Genomic DNA, 21,046 nt, shown 5'->3' with positions numbered 1-21,046 from the left:
AGTGGGGAATTAATTGTGTGGCATCTGGCACTGGGGTCTCCAGAGGCAAACAAGCCATTTCACCACTGCCTTTTGACAAGATAGAGTTGCCCCCTGAAAACAAAGGTGGAAAACAAGAGTCCCTCATTCTTTTACCCACTACAAATGATTCATTGTTAACAGCTGCTAATGACAAAAGGGACTTCAATTACCCTGTGTATCTAGGATAGAAAAAGGAAATAACATCCTTTCCATTTACCCAGATGCCACACAAATGGGAAATTTTCCACTCTTACATCGAAATGTGGTTATATAATCAACATTCTTTTGGTTTTCTAGTTTTTCTTTGGTTTCTCTTTTTGTGCCCTGCAACACAATTGTGTCTTTGTCACTGTTGTCTCAACAGAAGACCCCTACCACTAAATGTCTCTCTTCCTGCATTCTATTCCAGGCTAAGGCGGAGGTCACTTTGCCTGGAGAGGGGACTGATTTCTCTTAGGAGAAGGCTCAAAGAAACAGCATCAGCTGTTAACATTCTCATTCATCACAAAAATGAAGATGGGAAAAAAAAAACTGCTGATGTGTTTAGGAAAGACAGAGACCAACTGTGGTTGGGGAACTGGAATCTGAATAGCCTTGATATACTAGTTAACATACAGGAAAGTATAGTTTTCTGGAAATAAGACTTGAGCATCCCCATGGGATTATTTCTAGTCAAAATGCTTTCTGACAAGTGAGTATGGCTGTTCTGGGAGCCAGTGTGTACTGTCATAGGAGGGAAGCTGGGAATTGGAGATGTGAAATTTGCTGGTTCAAACTATTGGCTCCATATATCAACTGTTGTCCAGAATGAAAGGAGTTACTGACAATGCAGTCTTTATTTGGTCCTGAAGTTTGATTGATTGGCTGACCAAGTTGAAAGCAAAAATTTGCTGCCAGTGGGGAAGAAGACAAACCTGAGGTCCCAAACAGTTTTGTTTAGGACACTTAGAGGTTACTCAATTACAGAGGTTGATTTTTTTTCTACTTATTTTTCAACTAGTGGAAACATTTATTTAAGGACTATGAGATTTATATTCTAATTTCAGTATTACCATCTAATTATGTGATTATGAGAAAGTAATATATTGTCTCTGAACTTTCTTGTGGATAAAACTGAGCAGCTTGGATTAAATCAACACTGGAGTCCTTCTAGTTGTAACACAATCATTCTAGTTTTAGTATCAGATTCATTATAGGATTTGGCCATTAGAAAATACAGATTAAATTAAAACCCTGTTTACTACACTGTGTCAACACTCCCAGATATCTGAAGCACCACCATTTGGATAACAATGATATTTTGGTTGTTGTTTCTCTAACAGTTGGATAAAAATATGTTGGTGGAGTAGGTAGAAAATAAATACCTAACTTTAGCAACTTAATAGCTGAGTGCTTAAGAGCTGAAAATGAAAACAAAGGAAGCTAAGTAGCTCTCTGCCTCAGACACTGGCACTTGTGACTTGCTAGGTTGGCACACTGAACACATCTAGAGTAAGAGTGCATCAGGAATGAGTGACTAATACCTTCTATGGCAAACGGCTTCCCCACGGTTAGAAGTCTGCAGTCAGCATCTACTGACACTTCGTAATCCAGAAGGGCTTTGTCCATGATGAAGGCATCTAGTTTCTCTGGATCATTCCTATGTTTAAAACCAAAAGAAGAAAAGTGGAAAATGATTCATTAATAGACAGGAAACACTAAGTCTGACAGCTAGCTTTTGTTTAGGGAGCAGAAATCTGGACAGTAAGGGCAGTCCAAGCTGGGCAGCTGCTGGCTCTGCCTTGGTGACATCTCACTGACCTGCAGAGAACAGACCAGGGGAAACAGACGCTCTTAACAGAGAGCATGACATCTTTCCAGGGGTTCTAAATTGAACAACAAAGCCAGAGCAACCCTGAATTGAGTGCAAAGGTAAACAGTCAAGGTTCATTTCTTGTACATTAACTGAATGATCTTTTTTTTTTTTTTGTCGTGCTACATGTAGGATCTCAGTTCCCCAACCAGGGATCAAACTCTCCCTGTAGCAGAAGTGCAGAGTCTTAACCACTGAACCACCGAATGAAGTCCTCCAAGTGACTTCTTGGTGTAGGCATTATATTTATTGTTCTCCATACCCTTTATAATGACCCTGAAGAGGGAGGTGGGCTTCCCTGGTAGCTCAGATGGTAAAGAATCTGCCTGTAATGCACGAGACCCAGGTTCAATGCCTGAGTTGGGAAGGTCCCCTGGAGAAGGAAATGACAACCCACTCCAGTATTCTTGCCTGGGAAATCCCATGTCCATGGGGTTGCAAAGAGTCGGACATGACTGAACGACTATCGCTTTCATTTTCACTTGAAGGGGGTGGTAGTATCCTATTTTAACAAATGAAGGAATTGAGGTTCAGAGAGTTGAAATAAGTTGATCCAGTTAACAAGCCAGTAAGTGTTGGAGCTAGGCGATCTCATTAATCAATATGTGAAAATTCTTCATTCTTTCTGTCATGATCACTGTCATATTCTCCAGAGGTCAGGCATTATCTCACACTTGGGAGTACATAATAAAGAAGTGCAAATAAGAGATCCAGCACTCTTGGGGAAAAAAGAGTTCAGGTCTCGTTAAAGTCCATAGCTGGTGTTTAATAAATGGAAGAGGACGCATATGTAAATCAGGTCTTTGTGGTCTGATTTATTAATATAATTCCAGAGATTCATGTTTCACTCCCATCCCAGGAGACAGTTCAGGCAAAAATCATTTAAAGGCAAGTATTTCTGGACTGTATCAGCAAATTGGCTGTGAGCTGGGCTCAAGATAGCAACAGACACTTTGTGCATCCTTTTTGTATTCTCCATTTTTTAACATAGGTGCAGAAATGGTCCCCAGGAAGGTGGTCAGCACCAGTTGAGCTCCACTTACGAAGGAGGCAAGGGAGAATGAGTTTCACAGGGAACTATTTAAGGTATATGCAAATGGCTTTTTGTTTTCAGCTATCTCAAAAATTTTTGGAAAGGTAATAAAACATTTAATAAAGCCTTTTTGACCCTCAGGGTTGTCCAATGAGCTTGGTAAAGAGAACAACTCTTCTCTGTTCCATCTGGGTCCAGTCCTTCCTCTCTTAGAACCAAAAATGAGGCTATTGGAATTCAGTACAGAGGGGTAGATTCTAAACTCAGAGGAGAATATTGGGCCATCAAAAATCTAAAAGAGAAGGACACCACTAAACACCTCTAAGATTCATCATTGAGCAGCAAGTACCTTTATGATGGGTTTGTCTGACACACACTGACATATATTGAGTAGGTCAGCCTCCCTTCTTGGTGCCAATGACCATCACTTCCTCTTTATACTCTTCCAGAAAGCGAAATAGCCACTTCAAAATGAATAATCTAAAAAAAAAAAAAATCTTTCCAGGGGTATTGATTTGAGTTACAATGAAGCCTATGTTTCAGTTCAGTCGTGTCTGACTCTCTGCGACCCCATGGACTGCAGCAAGCCAGGCTTCCCTGTCCATAAGTTTACTCAAACTCATGTCCATTGAGTCGGTGATGCCATCCAACCATCTCATCCTCTATTGGCCCCTTCTCCTCCTGCCTTCAATTTTTCCCAGCATCAGGGTCTTTTCCAATGAGTCAGTTCTTTGTATCAGGTGGCCAAAGTATTGGAGTTTCAGCTTCAGCATCAGTCCTTCCAATGAATATTCAGGACTGATTTCCTTTAGGATGGACTGGTTGGATCTCCTTGCTGTCCAAGGGACTCTCAAGAGTCTTCTCCAACACCACAGTTCAAAAGCATCGATTCTTTGGCACTCAGCTTTCTTTATAGTCCAACTCTCACATCCACACATGACTACTGGAAAAACCACAGCCTTGACTAGATGGATCTTTGTTGGTAAAGTCAAGTCTCTGCTTTTTAATATGCTATCTATTTTTTTTTTTTTTATTTTTTTTAATTTTTTTATTAGTTGGAGGCTAATTACTTCACAACATTTCAGTGGGTTTTGTCATACATTGATATGAATCAGCCATAGATTTACACTTATTCCCAGATTGGTCATAACTTTTCTTCCAAGGAGTAAGCATCTTTTAATTTCATGGCTGCAGTGACCATCTGCAGCGACTTTAGAGCCCCCAAAAATAGTCTGTCACTGTTTCCATTGTTTCCCCATCTATTGGCCATGAAGTGATGGGACCAGATGCTGTGATCTTAGTTTTCTGAATGTTGAGTTTTAAGCCACTTTTTCTCTCTCCTTTTTCACTTTCATCAAGAGGCTCTTTAGTTCTTCACTTTCTGCCATAAGGGTGGTGTCATCTGCATATCTGGGATTATTGATATTTCTCCCGGCAATCTTGACTCCAGCTTATACTTCATCCAGTCCAGCATTTCTCATGATGTACTCTGCATATAAGTTAAATAAGCAGGGTGACAATATACAGCCTTGACGTACCCCTTTTCCTATTTGGAAGAAGTCTGTTGTTCCACGTCCAGTTCTAACTGTTGCTTCCTGACCTGCATACAGATTTCTCAAGAGGCAGGTCAGATGGTCTGGTACTCCCATTTCTTGAAGAATTTTCCACAGCTTGTTGTGATCCACACAGTCAAAGGCTTTGGCCTAGGCAATAAAGCAGAAATAGATATTTTCCTGGAACTCTCTTGCTTTTTCGATAATTCAGTGGATGTTGGCAATTTGATATCTGGTTCCTCTGCCTTTTCTAAATCCAGCTTGAACATTTGGAAATTCATGGTTTATGTACTGTTGAGGCCTGGCTTGGAGAATTTTGAGCATTACTTTACTAGCATGTGAGATGAGGGCAACTGTGCAGCAGTCTGAGCATTCTTTGGCATTGCCTTTCTTTGGGATTGGAATGAAAACTGACCTTTTCCAGTCCTGTGGCCACTGCTGAGTTTTCCAAATTTGCTGGCATATTGAGTGTAGCACTTTCACAGCATCATCTTTTAGCATTTGAAATAGATCAACTGGAATTCCATCACCTCCACTAGCTTTGTTCATAGTGATGCTTCTTAAGGCCTACTTGACTTCACATTCCAGGATGTCTGGCTTTAGGTGAGTGATCACACCATCATGATTATCTGGGTCATGAAGATCTTTTTTGTATAGTTCTTCTGTGCATTCTTGCCACCTTTTCTTAATATCTTCTGCTTCTGTTAGGTCCATACCATTTCTGTCCTTTATTGTGCCCATCTTTGCATGAAATGTTCCCTTGGTATCTCTAATTTTCTTGAAGAGATCTCTATTCTTTCCCATTCTACTGTTTTCCTCTGTTTCTTTGCGTTGATCACCGAGGAAGGCTTTCTTTTCTCTCCTTGCTATTTCTTTGGAACTCTGCTTTCAAATGGGTATATCTTTCCTTTTCTCCTTTGCCTTTCACTTCTCTTCTTTTCACAGCTATTTGTAGTCTCCTCAGACAACCATTTTGCCTTTTTGCATTTTTTCTTCGGGATGGTCTTGATCACTGCCTCCTGCACAGTGTCACGAACCTTCATCCACAGTTCTTCAGGCACTCTGTCTGTCAGATCTAATCCCTTGAATCTATTTCTCACTTCCACTATATAATCTTAAGGGATTTGATTTAGATCATACCTGAATGGTCTGGTGGTTTTCCCTACTTTTTTCAATTTAAGTCTGAATTTGGCAATAACGAGTTCATGATTTGATCCACAGTTAGCTCCCAGTCTTATTTTTGCTAACCCTATAGAGTTTCTCCAACTTTGGCTGCAAAGAATGTAATCCATCTGATTTCAGTATTGACCATCTGGAGATATCCATGTGTAGAGTCTTCTCTTGTGTTGCTGGAAGAGGGTGTTTGCTATGACCAGTGTGTTCTTATGACAAAACTCTTATTAGCCTTTGCCCTGCTTCATTCTGTACTCCAAGGCCAAATTTTCCTGTTACTCCAGGTATCTTTTGACTTTCTACTTTTGCATTCCAGTCCCCATAACAAAAAGAATTTTTTTTTTTTTTGGTGTTAGTTCCAGAAGGTCTTGTAGGCCTTCATAGAACTGTTCAACTTCAGCTTCTTCAGCATTACTGGTCAGGGATGAGATTTGGATTACTGCGATATTGAATGTTTGCCTTGGAAATGAACAGAGATCATTCTGTCATTTTGAGATTGCATCCAAGTACTGCATTTCAGACTCTTTTGTTGACTATGATGGCTGCTCCATTTCTTCTAAGGGATTTTTGCCAACAGTAGTAGATATAATGGTCATCTGAGTTCAATTCACCCATTCCAGTCCATTTTAGTTCACTCATTCCTAAAATGTTGATGGTCACTCTTGCCATCTCCTGTTTGACCACTTCCAATTTGCCTCGATTCATGGACCTAACATTCCTGTTTCCTATTTAATATTGCTCTTTTCAGCATTGGACTATACTTCTATCACCAGTTACATCCACAACTGGGTGATGTTTTTGCTTTGCTGCATCTCTTCATTCTTTCTGGAGTTATTTCTCCACTGATCTCCAGTAGCATATTGGGCACCTATTGACCTGGGGAGTTCATCTTTCAGTGTCCTATCTTTTTGCCTTTTCATACTGTTCATGGGGTTCTCAAGGTAAGAATACCGAAGTGGTTTGCCATTCCCTTCTCCAGTGGACCACATTTTGTCAGAATTCTTCCCCATGACCATCTGTCTTGGATGGCTCTAGATGGCATGGCTCATAGTTTCATTGAGTTAGACAAGGCTGTGGTCCATGTGATCAGATTGGTTAGTTTTCTGTGACTGTGGCTTTCATTCTGTCTGCTCTCTGATGGAGTAGGAGAAGAGGCTTATAGAAGCTTCCTGATGGGAGAGACTGACTTAAGGGGTCTTGTTCTGATGGGCAGGGCCATGCTCATAAATCTTTTTTTACTATGTTTAACTTCAACCAAAATGAAAGACATCTTTCAGCTCCAGAGCTGTGGGAAGCTTCAGAAAGGGCTTAGTATATGAACTGTATCCTGGAAGCTGAGGATCAGAAACCTTAATGGAATCCTGGCAGTAAAATAAAAATCAAGCTGAAAGGTATTTCTCTAATGAAAGCTTTATTCTCACAGTACCAAAATGCACCTTGGGAGCTACACAGGACCAAGTTACCATTTACTAATGCTCTGTAAATATTTGTGGCAGCATAGGAGTACAAAAAGTTAGGGCTCAGCTTTTCTAACCAGTACTTCCTGTGGTCCATCTGAGTGGTATCCCTAAATAACTCCTCATGGTTTTGAATTGCAAAGTGAAGTTATCTGTGGCAGGTCTCTGTTGCATAGGAAGGCAAGAAGCAATTAGCTAACAGACTCCCATGGGGCCCTGAGTCACTGGTGAGGAAGTGGCAGGGTTTGATCCAGGTATAATGAGCTTCTAGACTGGCTGAATCATCCTTACAGTTGGCAGGGCCTACAGTTGTTTCTCCCATTATAAAATCATGCTGTCTTTTTGAACATTCATTTCATAACATACCACAAAACTAGTTATATATAAACATATAAAAATAAAGTAATTATTACTATAAAAGGGATTCATTTATTGGAATGCTGTCACTTCAAAAAGCAGGGTCCTAAGTGAGTTAGGATGAAGCTCAGGGAATCTGATGGGAGAGGGGAGGGACAGCGTTAACACAGGAACTTCTCTTTATAGATGACTCCAGGGGTAGTGCCCTGTAGGTATGGCACTGATATGTCAGGGGGTAGCTTGGGGACCTTGGTTTTTTGGAGTAGTGAATAGGAGCATAGGCTGTATCTGGGCCAGAAGTGGAGAGAGCAGCTCAGAGGGAAGAAGGCAGAGAGCATTAATGATAACCTTTGTTCCAAAGTTACCTCAATCTGTAATTCACCTGGGGAGCTTGTTAAAATGCAGATTCTGTGATGGGACCTGAGAGTCTTCATAGCTCCCAGGTGCTACCTGCTACATGAATGTTGCTGGAATGCGGACTGTACCTTGAACATCAAGGACCTGCTTTCCAGTTACAGTTCTCAGGCTAGCCTGCAGCAGTGCTACAGCCCAAAGACATGGTTTTGGTCCTGACTGCCACTTGCTAGCTGTATTTCCATGGACAAGTTGATTCTTTCGGGCCTCAGCTCCTTCACCTGTGCCTGTTTTCCTAACAATTTCTTCTCTCCAGCTAGAGTGAGGCTAACTCAGCTCTCAGGCCTTGGAGGTGAATCCTCCAGAATAAATGAATACCCAGAGTGGAGTGGAACTGCTCCATGGCAGCAGGGGCTTTTCTCAGCTTTCACACTGCCAGAAGGGCCCAATTTGTCACCCATTACTATTTAGTGGGGATCCATCACTATCTTCCTGACATCTTATTCTTTTTCCCAGCCATGGATTTCCCTGATGGAGAGGATAAAAAGGAGGTGTTGGGGGGCAAAGGAGCACTAAACTCTGTGTCAGAGAGGGACTCTAATGTTTTAAAGTTCTTACAAAATTGAAAGTGCCATTTCATAGTGTTTCACACTATATATACCTGTGAAAATCTGAGAACACAAAGTTTTCTTTCTAGACCCTAGTTTAGTCCATAAAATTGTTTTCAGGGCTGATTACTAGAGTTTTTGAGAAATACAGAGCCCTTATGTCCCATAAAATTATTTACTTCCCTTCTTTCTTAAAAAAGAATTTGAGGTGCCAAGTCCTGCTGTCATTGGGGAGATAATTGTGTTTGATGATAGAGAAACCAGTTTTCTGGTACTGCACGATTGTAGGGATTGGAGTTTGAGTGTACGTTATTGTCCTGAGACCATCAGGCAGGAGGGGGAGGACTGCTTGCTCACATGCTGTGGCACTTATCAGGAGCCATTCATCCCCTTCTCCCAGGCAGACTAGTTGAGCAGACCCAGAGATGCACCATCCTCCTTTGCATTCAGCTTCCCTGAATTATAGCTCTGATAATCTGCCATGGCAATGTGATTGCTCTTGATTGCTTCTCATAAATTCTGATGAGAAGGATGCAGGCATGGGAATCATTGCCTTTTATCTTATTTCTTTTCTACAGGAAATCTCTAAGATAAATCCCACTTCCTTGTGGCAAGAGGAGGCAGTTCACAGGTTTAGAGATTCACTGTGAAGGAAAGGGTTGCTTTGGGACACTTTATCCTCTGGCCACATTCCCTGAGTGTTTGATCGTTTCAGCACCATTATTTTCCCAAGTGATGTCAAGCCAACGTTTACTTCCTCTACCATCTGCTACACTACTGACCCTACTGGCATTTTGATCAAAGCTACTGCCAGCTTGGGACTGTGGAGGTAACTAGAAAACTAGGTCACATAATTAAATGCACATTTATCCCATACTGTCTCCTGTATCTCACATGGTGTGAGGTATCATGGAACACAAAATGGGTATATTTAGATAACATTAAAAAAAACCCAATAAACATTACATCAGTAACAAGGCTTCTTTTTCATTGAGAACTTTTTGGACTGAGGAGGTTGACACTCACTTTAGATACGCCACTCCATCCAGGGTGGCTGGTACATTGTACCTTCTCATATACTCATGCATCTCTGGGAAGCTTTGCCTCACATAGTCTTCAGCACTGCTCTCCCGGACAGTTCCAAAACGGAAGCCTTGAGAGGGATGATGTAGCTATGAGGCAGAAAAAGAAATGTCTTGAATATAAATTATTCCTAGAGCTGTTTTCAAATTTTTCTTTTTCTATCATTCTTTTGAGTCTGATAATGACCTTGTATTTTTCGAACACACAGTCATAAACATAAATTTCCTTGTGCCAACATAGGTACATGCTCTTTCATACCAGCTTTCACATAAATAAATGTTCTATCTTCACATAAGTAACTAGTCTCTCTTCAGAAGCAAACAGATGAAAACAACAAGTAGAAAATATAAAACAGCTTTCTTCTTTATATTGAGAGCCTGTCAGAATTCTTTAGAAATTATAAAGTGACATATGAAATCAACCTTGGTAATCATATTATAAATTGCTTATTAGGGAAAGCATAAAGTTAAAATAATAAATTAAAGATTGTGCCCTTCCTTGGTTAGAACTACACAAAGGCCAAGTTAAAATCCTGCAACCTGAGATCAAAATATACATGACCCCAAACCATGAATTCACCTCTTTTATGTTTATTAGTCTTTATGCTATAGTATATTTTAAGTTCATTGAATTTATTTTTGGTATAATTATGAAGTGATCTATTTCCCTTAGATAACTCTGTTATACAGTGCTGAGTCATATTGCATATTTTCTCAAATGGAATGGTATGTAGGACAATTAGGAGCAACAGAGGAGGTGGCTAGCAGGAGTAGACCCAGTAAGGTCATGGTTCTCCAGGATGCAAGGACTCACAGTGAGGAGAGGTATTAAGATATAGTACATGAAAAAAAAAAAAAAAAAGATATAGTACATGAGACAGTATAATTCATGGAAGTTGCACAGAAGTATTACTACAGGATCTAGAGTTATTTCAAATAAAAGAATCAACTCGGGTTTTTTTCTTTTTTTTAAGTTGTTTACATGCCTACAGATTAAGAAATCACTGAATTTGGTAATAAACAATTTATATTTGAAGATTAATTAGTTTTGACACACAGTAAAGGGTCTAACAATATGGCAATAGTTAAATTATTTGCCATGTCCTTATAGAATGTTATCTAATGTATAAATCATGTTTGTAAAGCATATTTAATAAAACAAAGCAAATGCTCATATGACAAATGAAGAAAAGGCTCTTGTATGGTCTGATCAAAGTTAAATATGTATATAATTATTTTAAGGGCTTCCCAGGTGGTGTGGTGGTAAAGAATCTGCCTGCCAATGCAGGAGATGTGGGTTTGATCCCTGGGTCAGGAAGATCCCCTGGAGGAGGAAATGGCAACCCACTCCAGTATTCTTGCCTGGAGAATTCCATGGATAGAGGAGCTATCCCATGGAATAGGGAATGTATCCCAGATACAGAGCTAACCCACTGTAACTGGTGGGTTACAGTCCATGGGGTTGCAAAGAGTTGGACACAACTGAGCATGCGTGCATTCATAGTTATTTTAAATACTGTGGCTCCTTCATATACATCATATATACACATGTACACACACACACACACACACACACCCCTGGGAAGAAAATATATCAAGATATTAACAATGGTTGTTCCATATATTTATTTATAGATTGGCTACAGAAACATGCCTCGTGTTTATAAGTTAAAAAACTACATTCAGTGAAGTAAGTCATTAACTTATGTCAATTTTTTTGGGGGGGCAGCTTTGCATAATTTTAAGAGTTACTGGGCCCACAAAGGTAAGTACCTACAATCATTGCCACAAAGTGACTTACCACCTGCTTTGTGATATTTCTTTGGCTATCTCACTGTTGAACAGGCTGTATGGCATAAACTTGTGTTCAATTGTTCACACACTGGATAAATTCTAATGTTTTATGCCAGCATAACCTTAATGAGGCATCAATAATAATAATGGCTAACATTTATTGATTTTTATGTGCTAACTGATGTTTATCTGCATTATCTTGATTAATCCTCATAAAAACCTGATTAATCCTTATAAAAACCTCATAAAAAGGACTCTAGTAATACTTCTTTTTTAAGGATTAATCAACTAGAAGCTCAGTGAAATGTAGCAAGCAATAGTAAGTAATAAAAGTAGTAAGATCACACAGCTAGAAGTAGTAGGGATTGGGTTAGAACCTATGTCTGTTTCACTTCAAAGTCCTCACTGTTACCGACCACATCACCCTGCCTTCCAGGTCATGGCAGCAAATGGAGAGAAGATGTTTATTAGAACAAACTCACTAGTCTTTTAAAATATTCTCCTTAAGCCTTAGGCCTAGGCTGTTCTTACAGTAGCAGATTGCAACCCTGTGGCTTGATCAAGGCAAACTTATCAACATTCTGTTTATCCAACAGCTATTCATTTTTTAAAGCCTAGATCAAGACTCTGTCTGAAGTCTTTGGCCTTATCGAATTTCACCCTCCTATCCAGGAAGAACAAAAATAAAAATAATTTACTGCCTCTTTATCTGTGCTGAGACAGCACCTTGTACACACATAACATGTAGGCTAGGTACTTACTTAGCCATTTTTCACACTTTTCATACATTTCTCCTTTGACTCGCCCAATAAACTTATGAGGTATTTCTATTATCATCCTTTTATAAATAAAGGAACTGAAGATTAGAAAGTTTGTTATTTGCCCAAGACCACAGAGCTAGTAAACGTTGAATGTGGAATATGAACCCAGATAGTCTGATGGAAACGAACAGAGATCGTTCTGTCGTTTTTGAGATTGCATCCAAGTACTGCATTTCAGACTCTTTTGTTGATTATGATGGCTACTCCATTTCTTCTAAGGGATTCTTGCCAACAGTAGTAGATATAATGGTCATCTCAGTTCAATTCACCCATTCTAGTCCATTTTAGTTCACTCATTCCTAAAATGTTGATGGTCACTCTTGCCATCTCCTGTTTGACCACTTCCAATTTGCCTTGATTTATGGACCTAACATTCCAGGTTCCTATGCAGTATTGCTCTTTACAGCATTGGACTTTACTTCCATCACCAGTCACATCCACAACTGGGTGTTGTTTTTGCTTTGGCTCCATCTCTTCATTCTTTCTGGAGTTATTCCTCCATTGATCTCCAGTAGCATATTGGGCACCTATTGACCTGTGGAGTTCATCTTTCAGAGTCCTATCGTTTGCCCTTTCATACTGTTCATGGGGTTCTCAAGGCAAGAATACTGAAGTGGTTTGCCATTCCCTTCTCCAGTGGACCACATTTTGTCAGAACTCTCCCCCATGACCCGTCTGTCTTGGATGGCTCTAGATGGCATGACTCATAGTTTCATTGAGTTAGACAAGGCTGTGGTCCATGTGATCAGATTGGTTAGTTTTCTGTGATTGTGTTTTTCAGTCTGTCTGCCCTCTGATGAAGAAGGATAAGAGGCTATGGAAGCTTCCTGATGGGAGAGACTTACTGAGGGGGAAACTGGGTCTTGTTCTGATGGGCGGGGCTGTGCTCAATAAATCTTTAATTCAATTTTCTGTTGATGGGTGGAGCTGTGTTCCCTCCCTGCTATTTACTGGGGCCAAACTATGGTGGAGGTAATGAAGATAATGGCAACCTTCTTCAAAAGATCCCACGCATGTACTGCTACACTCACTGCCCTCAACCCTGCAGCAAGTCACCACCGACCCACGCATCCGCTGGAGACTCCTGGACACTCAATGGGCAAGTCTGGGTCAGTCTCTTGTGGGGTCACTGCTCATTTCTCCTGGATCCTGGTGCACACAAAGTTCTGTTTGTGCCCTCAAAGAGTCTATTTCCTAGTCCTGTGTGAGTTCTGGCAGCTCTATGGTGGGGTTAATGGCGACCTCCTCCAAGAGGGCTTATGCCATACCCAAGTCTGCTGCACCCAGAGCCCCGTCCCTGTGGCAGTCCACTGCTGACCCGTACCTCCACAGGAGATGCTCAAACACAGTTCTGTCTCAGTCTCTGTGCGGTCCCTGGATCCTGGTGTGCAAAAGGTTTGTTTGAGCCTTCTGAGCATCTCTGGTGGGAATGGGGTTTGATTCTAAAGGTGAATTCGCCTCTCCTACCATCTTGCTGGGACTTCTGTGTTGCCCTTGGGCATGGGGTATCTCTTCACAGCCCCTCCAGGGCCTACTGTCTTGCTGGGGTTTCTCTGACCTTGGGTGTGGGGTATCTCCTCACAGCAACTCCAGCGAACTGCAGCCACAGCTCCTGACCTTGGGCGTGGGGTATCACCTCTTTCAATATCACAGTAATCCAAGTCTATGCCCCAACCTGTAATGCTGAAGAAGCTGAAGCTGAACAGTTCTATGAAGACCTACAAGACCTTCTAGAACTAACACCAAAAAAAAAAAAAAAAAACCCATGTCCTTTTCATCCTGGGGGACTGGAATGCAAAAGTAGGAAGTCAAGAGATACCTGGAGTAACAGGAAAATTTAGCCTTGGAGTACAGAATGAAGCAGGGCAATGGCTAATAGAGTTTTGCCATAAGAACACACTGGTCATAGCAAACACCCTCTTCCAGCAACACAAGAGAAGACTCTACACATGGATATCACCAGATGGTCAATACTGAAATCAGATGGATTATATTCTTTGCAGCCAAAGTTGGAGAAGCTCTATACAGTCAGCAAAAACAAGACTGGGAGCTGACTGTGAATCAGATCATAAACTCCTTATTGCCAAGTTCAGACTTAAATTGAAGAAAGTAGGGAAAACCACTAGACCATTCAGGTATGATCTAAATCAAATCCCTTAAGATTATACAGTGGAAGTGAGAAATAGATTCAAGGGATTAGATCTGATAGACAGAGTGCTTGATGAACTATGGACAGAGGTTCATGACATTGTACAGGAGACAGGGATCAAGACCATTCCCCAAAAAAAGAAGTGCAAAAAAGCAAAATGGCTGTCTGAGGAGGCCTTAAAAATAACTGTGAAAAGAAGAGAAGTGAAAGGCAAAGGAGAAAAGGAAAGATATACCCATTTGAATGCAGAGTTCCAAAGAATAGCAAGGAGAGATAAGAAAGCCTTCCTCAGTGATCAATGCAAAGAAACAGAGGAAAACAATTGAATGGGAAAGACTAGAGATGTCTTCAAGAAAATGAGAGATACCAAGGGAACATGTCATGCAAAGATGGACTCAATAAAGGACAGAAATGGTATGGACCTAACAGAAGCAGAAGATATTAAGAAGAGGTGGCAAGAATGCACAGAAGAACTGTACAAAAAGGATCTTCACGACCCAGATAATCATGATGGTGTGATCATTCACTTAGAGCCAGACATCCTGGAATGTGAAGTCAAGTAGGCCTTAAGAAGCATCACTATGAACAAAGCTAGTGGAGGTGATGGAATTCCAGTTGATCTATTTCAAATGCTAAAAGATGATGCTGTGAAAGTGCTACACTCAATATGCCAGCAAATTTGGAAAACTCAGCAGTGGCCACAGGACTGGAAAAGGTCAGTTTTCATTCCAATCCCTAAGAAAGGTAGTGCCAAAGAAGGCACAAACTACTGCATAATTGCACTCATCTCACACACTAGCAAAGTAATGCTTAAAATTCTCCAAGCCAGGTTTCAGCAATACGTGAGCCGTGAACTTCCAGATGTTCAAGCAGTTTTAGAAAAGGCAGAAGAATCAGAGTTCAACATCTGCTGGATCATCAAAAAAGCAAGAGAGTTCCAAAAAAACATCTATTTCTGCTTTATTGCCTACCAAAGCCTTTGACTGTGTGGATAACCACAAACTGTGGGAAATTCTGAAAGAGATTGGAGCACCAGACCATCTAACCTGCCTCTTGAGAAATCTGTATGCAGGTCAGGAAGCAACAGTTAGAACTGGACGTGGAACAACAGACTTCTTCCAAATAGGAAAAGGGGTACGTCAAGGCTGTATATTGTCACCCTGCTTATTTAACTTATATGCAGAGTACATCATGAGAAACTCTGGGCTGGATGAAGCACAAGCTGGAATCAAGATTGTTGGGAGAAATATCAATAACCTCAGATATGCAGATGACACCTTGCTTATGGCAGAAAGTGAAGAAAAACTAAAGAGCCTCTTGATGAAAGTGAAAGAGGAGAGTGAAAATTTGGCTTAAAATTCAACATTCAGAAAACAAGATCACAGCATCTGGTCCCATCACTTCATGGTAAATAGATGGGGAAACAGTGGAAACAGTGGCAGAGGTTATTTTTGGGGGCTCTAAAATCACTGCTGATGTGACTGCAGCCATGAAATTAAAAGACACTTGCTCCTGGAAGGAATGCTTTGACCAACCTAGACAGCATATTAAAAAGCAGAGACATTACTTTGCCAAGAAACGTCCATCTAGTCAAGGCTGTGGTTTTTCCAGTAGTCATGTATGTGAGAGTTGGACTATAAAGAAAGCTGAACATCAAAGAATTGAGACTTTTGAACTGTGGTGTTGGAGAAGACTCTTGAGAGTCCCTTGGACAGCAAGGAGATCCAACCAGTCCATCCTAAAGGAAATCTGTCCTGAATATTCATAGGAAGGACTGATGCTGAAGCTGAAACTCTGATACTCTGGCCACCTAATGGGAGGAACTGACTCATTGGAAAAGACCCTGATGCTGGGAAATGTTGCAGGTGGGAGGAGAAGGGGACGACAGAGGATGAGATGGTTGGATGGCATCACCAACTCAATGGACATGAATTTGAGTAAACTCCTGTAGTTGGTGATGGACAGGGAGGCCTAGGGTGCTGCAGTCCATAGCGTCACAAAGAGTTGGACACGGCTGAGTGACTGAACTGAATTGAACTGAGTTTGATGGACAATAGTGAGCTCTGAACACCATGAACAGATCTTCTGACACTATGTCATGCTGACTTTGGACCTGGTCATTACAAAACTTGCTACTTAGCCAGGCAGTGAGCTAAGGGCTTTAAACATTTCAAATTCTGGAAAATAGATGTCATTTTCATATTTTACAGATTAAGATGCTGAGGTTTGGGTACACTAATAATCAAATTCTCATAGCTAGTCATTAGTAAGATCAGCCCTCATTCTTTTCCCTAACATGCAGACCAGGTTTCATTCATTTGAGGACCAGTTACCTATTATGACACTTGTACCTGAAGAGGGCTCTGTACATGTGTGTCAAATCAATTAATTTTACCACTATTCTTCTTTCTTCACCCATTTAACTTTATTCATCCTCTACTCTCAGCCATCACTTCCTTAAGTAGCTGACTAGGTCAGAGGCTACTTTCCTAAGCCCTCATAGTACACATACTTTTCTTTCGTAGAACTTATCACAATTGCACTTTTAAAATTTAACTGTGTAATAGTTTAATGTCTAGCCTTTCATCTTCTCACTGGACTGGAAGCTCTATGTAAAACATTTAATTAATTGTTGTAGTCCAATGCCTTTCATCATGTAGTTGCTCAATAATATGCTTGATGAATGACTGATGGATTCTTTGAACCCGGAGGGAGATGAGAACTTTGCCATCCCACTTAGCACAGATTGGGCTAACAATAGAGCTTACACCTCAGGCTTTTGAAGTGAACCCTCCTTTTAAGGTAAAAGGATCTCAGGTCAGTAATTAGAATACCTTTGTCTTATATAGTCCTTTTTAGAAATAATTTAAATAATAATCTTAAAATAATCCTTTTTAGAAGTCCATTTTCTCACATTATACTGTGCAGTATTTTTTATGGCCTATGAACTATTTCTAGGCAAACTCTGCACTTATTTTATTTGTTGAGTGCATCAATATAGCACTGCTTCCCAAGACACCAAAGGGAGTTGGGAACCAGCAGATCCAGGCTTGGGATTTCAGAGGAGGATGAGTGAGCCCTTGTGTTGTCTCCTTTCCATGTTTTCCTGCTGCCTTTCATTCACGCCTCTTCGTGGCATGGATCTCATGCCTGTGAAGGGAGCAGTTTTGAGAATGGAAAGTTCCTTCAACATTACCATAAATAACCAGGTTCTATGGGAGGAAGCATTCTGTTAGCCTGACCGGGACCCCACTCTAACCTGGAGAGGTATTACAAACACTGCCGTTTCTCCAGTCTAAGCCACCATCATTCCTGCCCTCTGCACATTCCCTCTCTTCCCCTCCAATCCGGTCAAAGTAATCTTCCTAGAGCCCCAAACTGGTCATGTCACCCACTTGTTTCACATCTATCAGTGGCTCCTCATTGCTCTAGGATGAAGCTGAAACTCTGGCCTCAGCATGATCCAACTCCCACCACCTTCTTTCCACTCACATCTTCCCACTCTCCCCTGGGCCCTGAAACTTTAGCCAGTTTTCTTAGTTCTTCCAACATATACCTTTTGCTTGATCAGGTCTCTTGCCCATAGCCATCACTCTACCGGGGATGCTTCCCTCTGTGTAGCTAATTCTAAAATGTCACATCCTCAGAGAAGCCTTTGCTGACCCCTAGACTAGATTAGGCCACCTGCAACATCCTCCCATTGTACCCTGCAATTTCATATCACATTAATGACACCTGGGATTATTTGTTCAATGTCTACTTTTCCTGCCAGCTTTTATGTTTCCGTGAGTGTTGGGCCTATGCCTGTCTCATTTGTGAAGTCATAAGTCCTCAACAAATATTAGCTGCTATTATTCTCATCATCATTATCATCATTTAGCAAATACAGTGCTTGGTATACAGAGCAGATCCCTGAGAAGTATTGGTGTAATAAGTCATCATTATTAAAGCAAAATTCTCTTAGGTTAGAGACATTAAAAATAGACACTTGTGTCACACTTCATGTTGTCTTCCTTTTAAACATTAAATGTTTTCCTTTAATTCTTATCTTAATTCTTTCAAAACAGTATGTTCTTTTTTATCTCTATGTGTGAGATTCTAATGAAAAAAAAAAAAAAAAAGGATGAGCTACTCTGCAGTCACAGAATAATAGAATCAGAAAAGGGATCTAAGAAGGTATTGATGCAACTGGATAGACTAGCATAGCCCGCCCTTTGTGTCCATGTGGTGTGTAATTCAAACATCCAGGGATATCAGAAAGCCTGCATCCAGGAGGGAGGATAAAAGCATACAAAGAGCTAAAGTAGTTGAGCTGCATTACAACCATCACCAGGAAGCCCCAGAGAGAGAAAAATTTCTTTAAAGTTTCAGCTAAATATTTTACCAGCTCTTCCAATTCTGTTTATATTTGTGTCAGCCTCTTCAGGCCTTGGGGAAATATCTAAGGTTAACCTACCCATTTGTATGTGAATTGTTCAGCATTAATGGAATACTGAACTCTACCCAGAGCACCTGTGCGGAGAATAATCAGATATTTTGAAGAAAGCAAAGTGGCTCAAAACAAAATGGAAGCAAACTCAAGAGACAAGATTCTCTGTCTATGGTAGATGTAATGAATGTGAAAGTGTTAGTCACTTAGCCATGTCCGACTCTTTGCAACCCCATGGACTGTAGCCCACCAGGCTCCTCTGTCCATGGAATTCTCCAGGCAAGAATACTGCAGTGGGTAGCCAATCCCTTCTCTAGAGGATCTTCATGACCCAAGGATTGAACTTGGGTCAGATTCTTTACCATCTGAGCCACCAAGGAAACCCTGAAGATGTGATGATTTAGATTAAAAAACAATCTTAATGTTGGATATTTTCACTTGGGGTCTATATTTGTACTTACCTGAGATTTTACTTAAATGAGGGGAATGTAGTCACTAGGCCTGATAAAATGTCCTGTGGAGGTGGGTGGAAAAGGCCATTTTTAACTTTACCAATGGAATGGGATATACTAGGTATTGGGACCTTAGTTCCTCCTCATGCCAATGTATTACCCATTTAAAACTTGTGGACTCTATAAATGGGGTGGTCTCAGAGTTCAGAGGAGCTTTAAAAGTCATCTGCTTTATCCACTGATGGCTGAGTCCTTGATGGCAAAGCTAAATCTATGACTTGGAGTTTCTTCAGATGCAGACACTGACTCATTAGGTCTAGGTTAGAGTCTGTGAATCTGCAGTTTAACAGGCTTCCTATTGATGCTGATACCTCGGTTCATGGATCAAACTTGAAGTAGCAAAACCATTTATAACATCATTACTATATTTCTGTTAAGTCTCTGCTTGGATGTCCCCAGTGACAAGGAAATCACTTTTCTTGAAGCATATCTTCTGTATAAGGAGGATGTCTTTGTGTCCCACCCAACAAATCTATTTGAATATGTAATAATAATAAAATAACAGCTAATATTTACAAATATTTACCATATGCTAACACAGTTAAATCTAGCGATATTGATGCTTTTATTATTTTTTACTACATATGAGAATTGAGATTCAGGGAGATTTTAGCACATTGTCTTAGGCCAGCAGAAAGAGATAAATTAAGATTTGAATCTGACACTGTCTGACTTGAAGCCCTTAGCCTTTTCTAGCACTACATTCTGCCTTTATAGACGTGTTATTGTCCAAGTTTTGGTGATGACTTTAAGTAATACAAACCTGTCTGTGCTACAAATTCAAAATCATTTTGGTTGTTAGATGTGACTGTATGATTCATATTGCAAACTAGGACATTTCTTTAAAAGGGGACACTATTGATTATTACAGAGACAGTAGACACACTGGAATTATCCCCAACAAACAGGGATGTGTGTTCACTGAGTTATTACTCACTTTCTGAACATCGTTGTTTTTGTTCAGTTGCCCAGTCGTGTCTGACTCTTTGCTACCCCATGGACTGCATGAACATTAGAAAACAGAAAAATGAGGCTGAAAATAATGTTACCCAGTGTTTCTGTAATGTGAATTACTGAGTAAATTTTATATCACAGCATTTTTTCCATATTATTCCCATTTTCTCTTTCAAATTTTTAAAAAATTTATTTATTTTTAAATTGAAGGATAATTGCTTTACAGAATTTTGCTGTTTTCTGTCAAACCTCAACATGAATCAGCCATAGGTATACGTATATCCCCTCCCTTTTGAACCTCCCTCCCATCTCCCTCCCCACCCCACCCCTCTAGGTTGAAACAGAGCCCCTGCTTGAGTTTCCTGAGCCATACAGCAAATTCCCATTGGTTATCTATTTTACATATGGTAATGTGAGTTTCCATATTACTCTTTCCATATATCTCACCCTCTCCTTCCCTCTCCCCGTGTCCATAAGTCTATTCTCTATGTCTGTTTCTCCATTGTTGCCCTGTAAATAAATTCTTCAGTACCATTTTTCTAGATTCTGTATATATGCATTAGAATATGGTATTTATCTTTCCCTTTCTGACTCACTTCACTCCATATGATAGGTTCTAGGTTCATCCACCTCATTAGAACTGACTCAAATGCATTCCTTTTTATGGCTGAGTAATATTACAGAATATTACAGAAGCAAGGTTCTTTTTTTTGCATTTAAATTTCTTTATTGAAGTATAATTGATGTATAATATTATATAAATTATATGTATAAAATATAGTGATTCACAATTTTTACTGCCTTTTTTCTTTTCAGTCTGTAATCTCTAGTCAACAACATTCTTTGACATCATGTTTGATTTATGTGAGCTGTAGCCCAGGTTCGTCTGACAACCTG

At 40.3% G+C, this 21,046-nt stretch overlaps 1 protein-coding gene across 1 annotated transcript in view; it reads right to left on the bottom strand.

The window, feature by feature from the left end:
- GRIN3A (glutamate ionotropic receptor NMDA type subunit 3A) overlaps positions 1-21,046 on the bottom strand; it is a 187,276-nt gene that overhangs the window by 58,526 nt on the left and 107,704 nt on the right. The window contains exons 4-5 of the mRNA XM_043927912.1: positions 9,435-9,580; positions 1,545-1,660 (exon numbers count right to left, since the gene is read on the bottom strand). Of these exons, the coding sequence (XP_043783847.1) occupies positions 1,545-1,660; positions 9,435-9,580 (262 nt within the window). The remainder of the gene's footprint in view (positions 1-1,544; positions 1,661-9,434; positions 9,581-21,046) is intronic.

This window comes from Cervus elaphus, chromosome 16, assembly GCF_910594005.1.
Source record: "Cervus elaphus chromosome 16, mCerEla1.1, whole genome shotgun sequence".
Lineage (NCBI taxonomy): Eukaryota > Metazoa > Chordata > Mammalia > Artiodactyla > Cervidae > Cervus > Cervus elaphus.
This window is presented reverse-complemented; position numbering and strand designations above follow the sequence as displayed.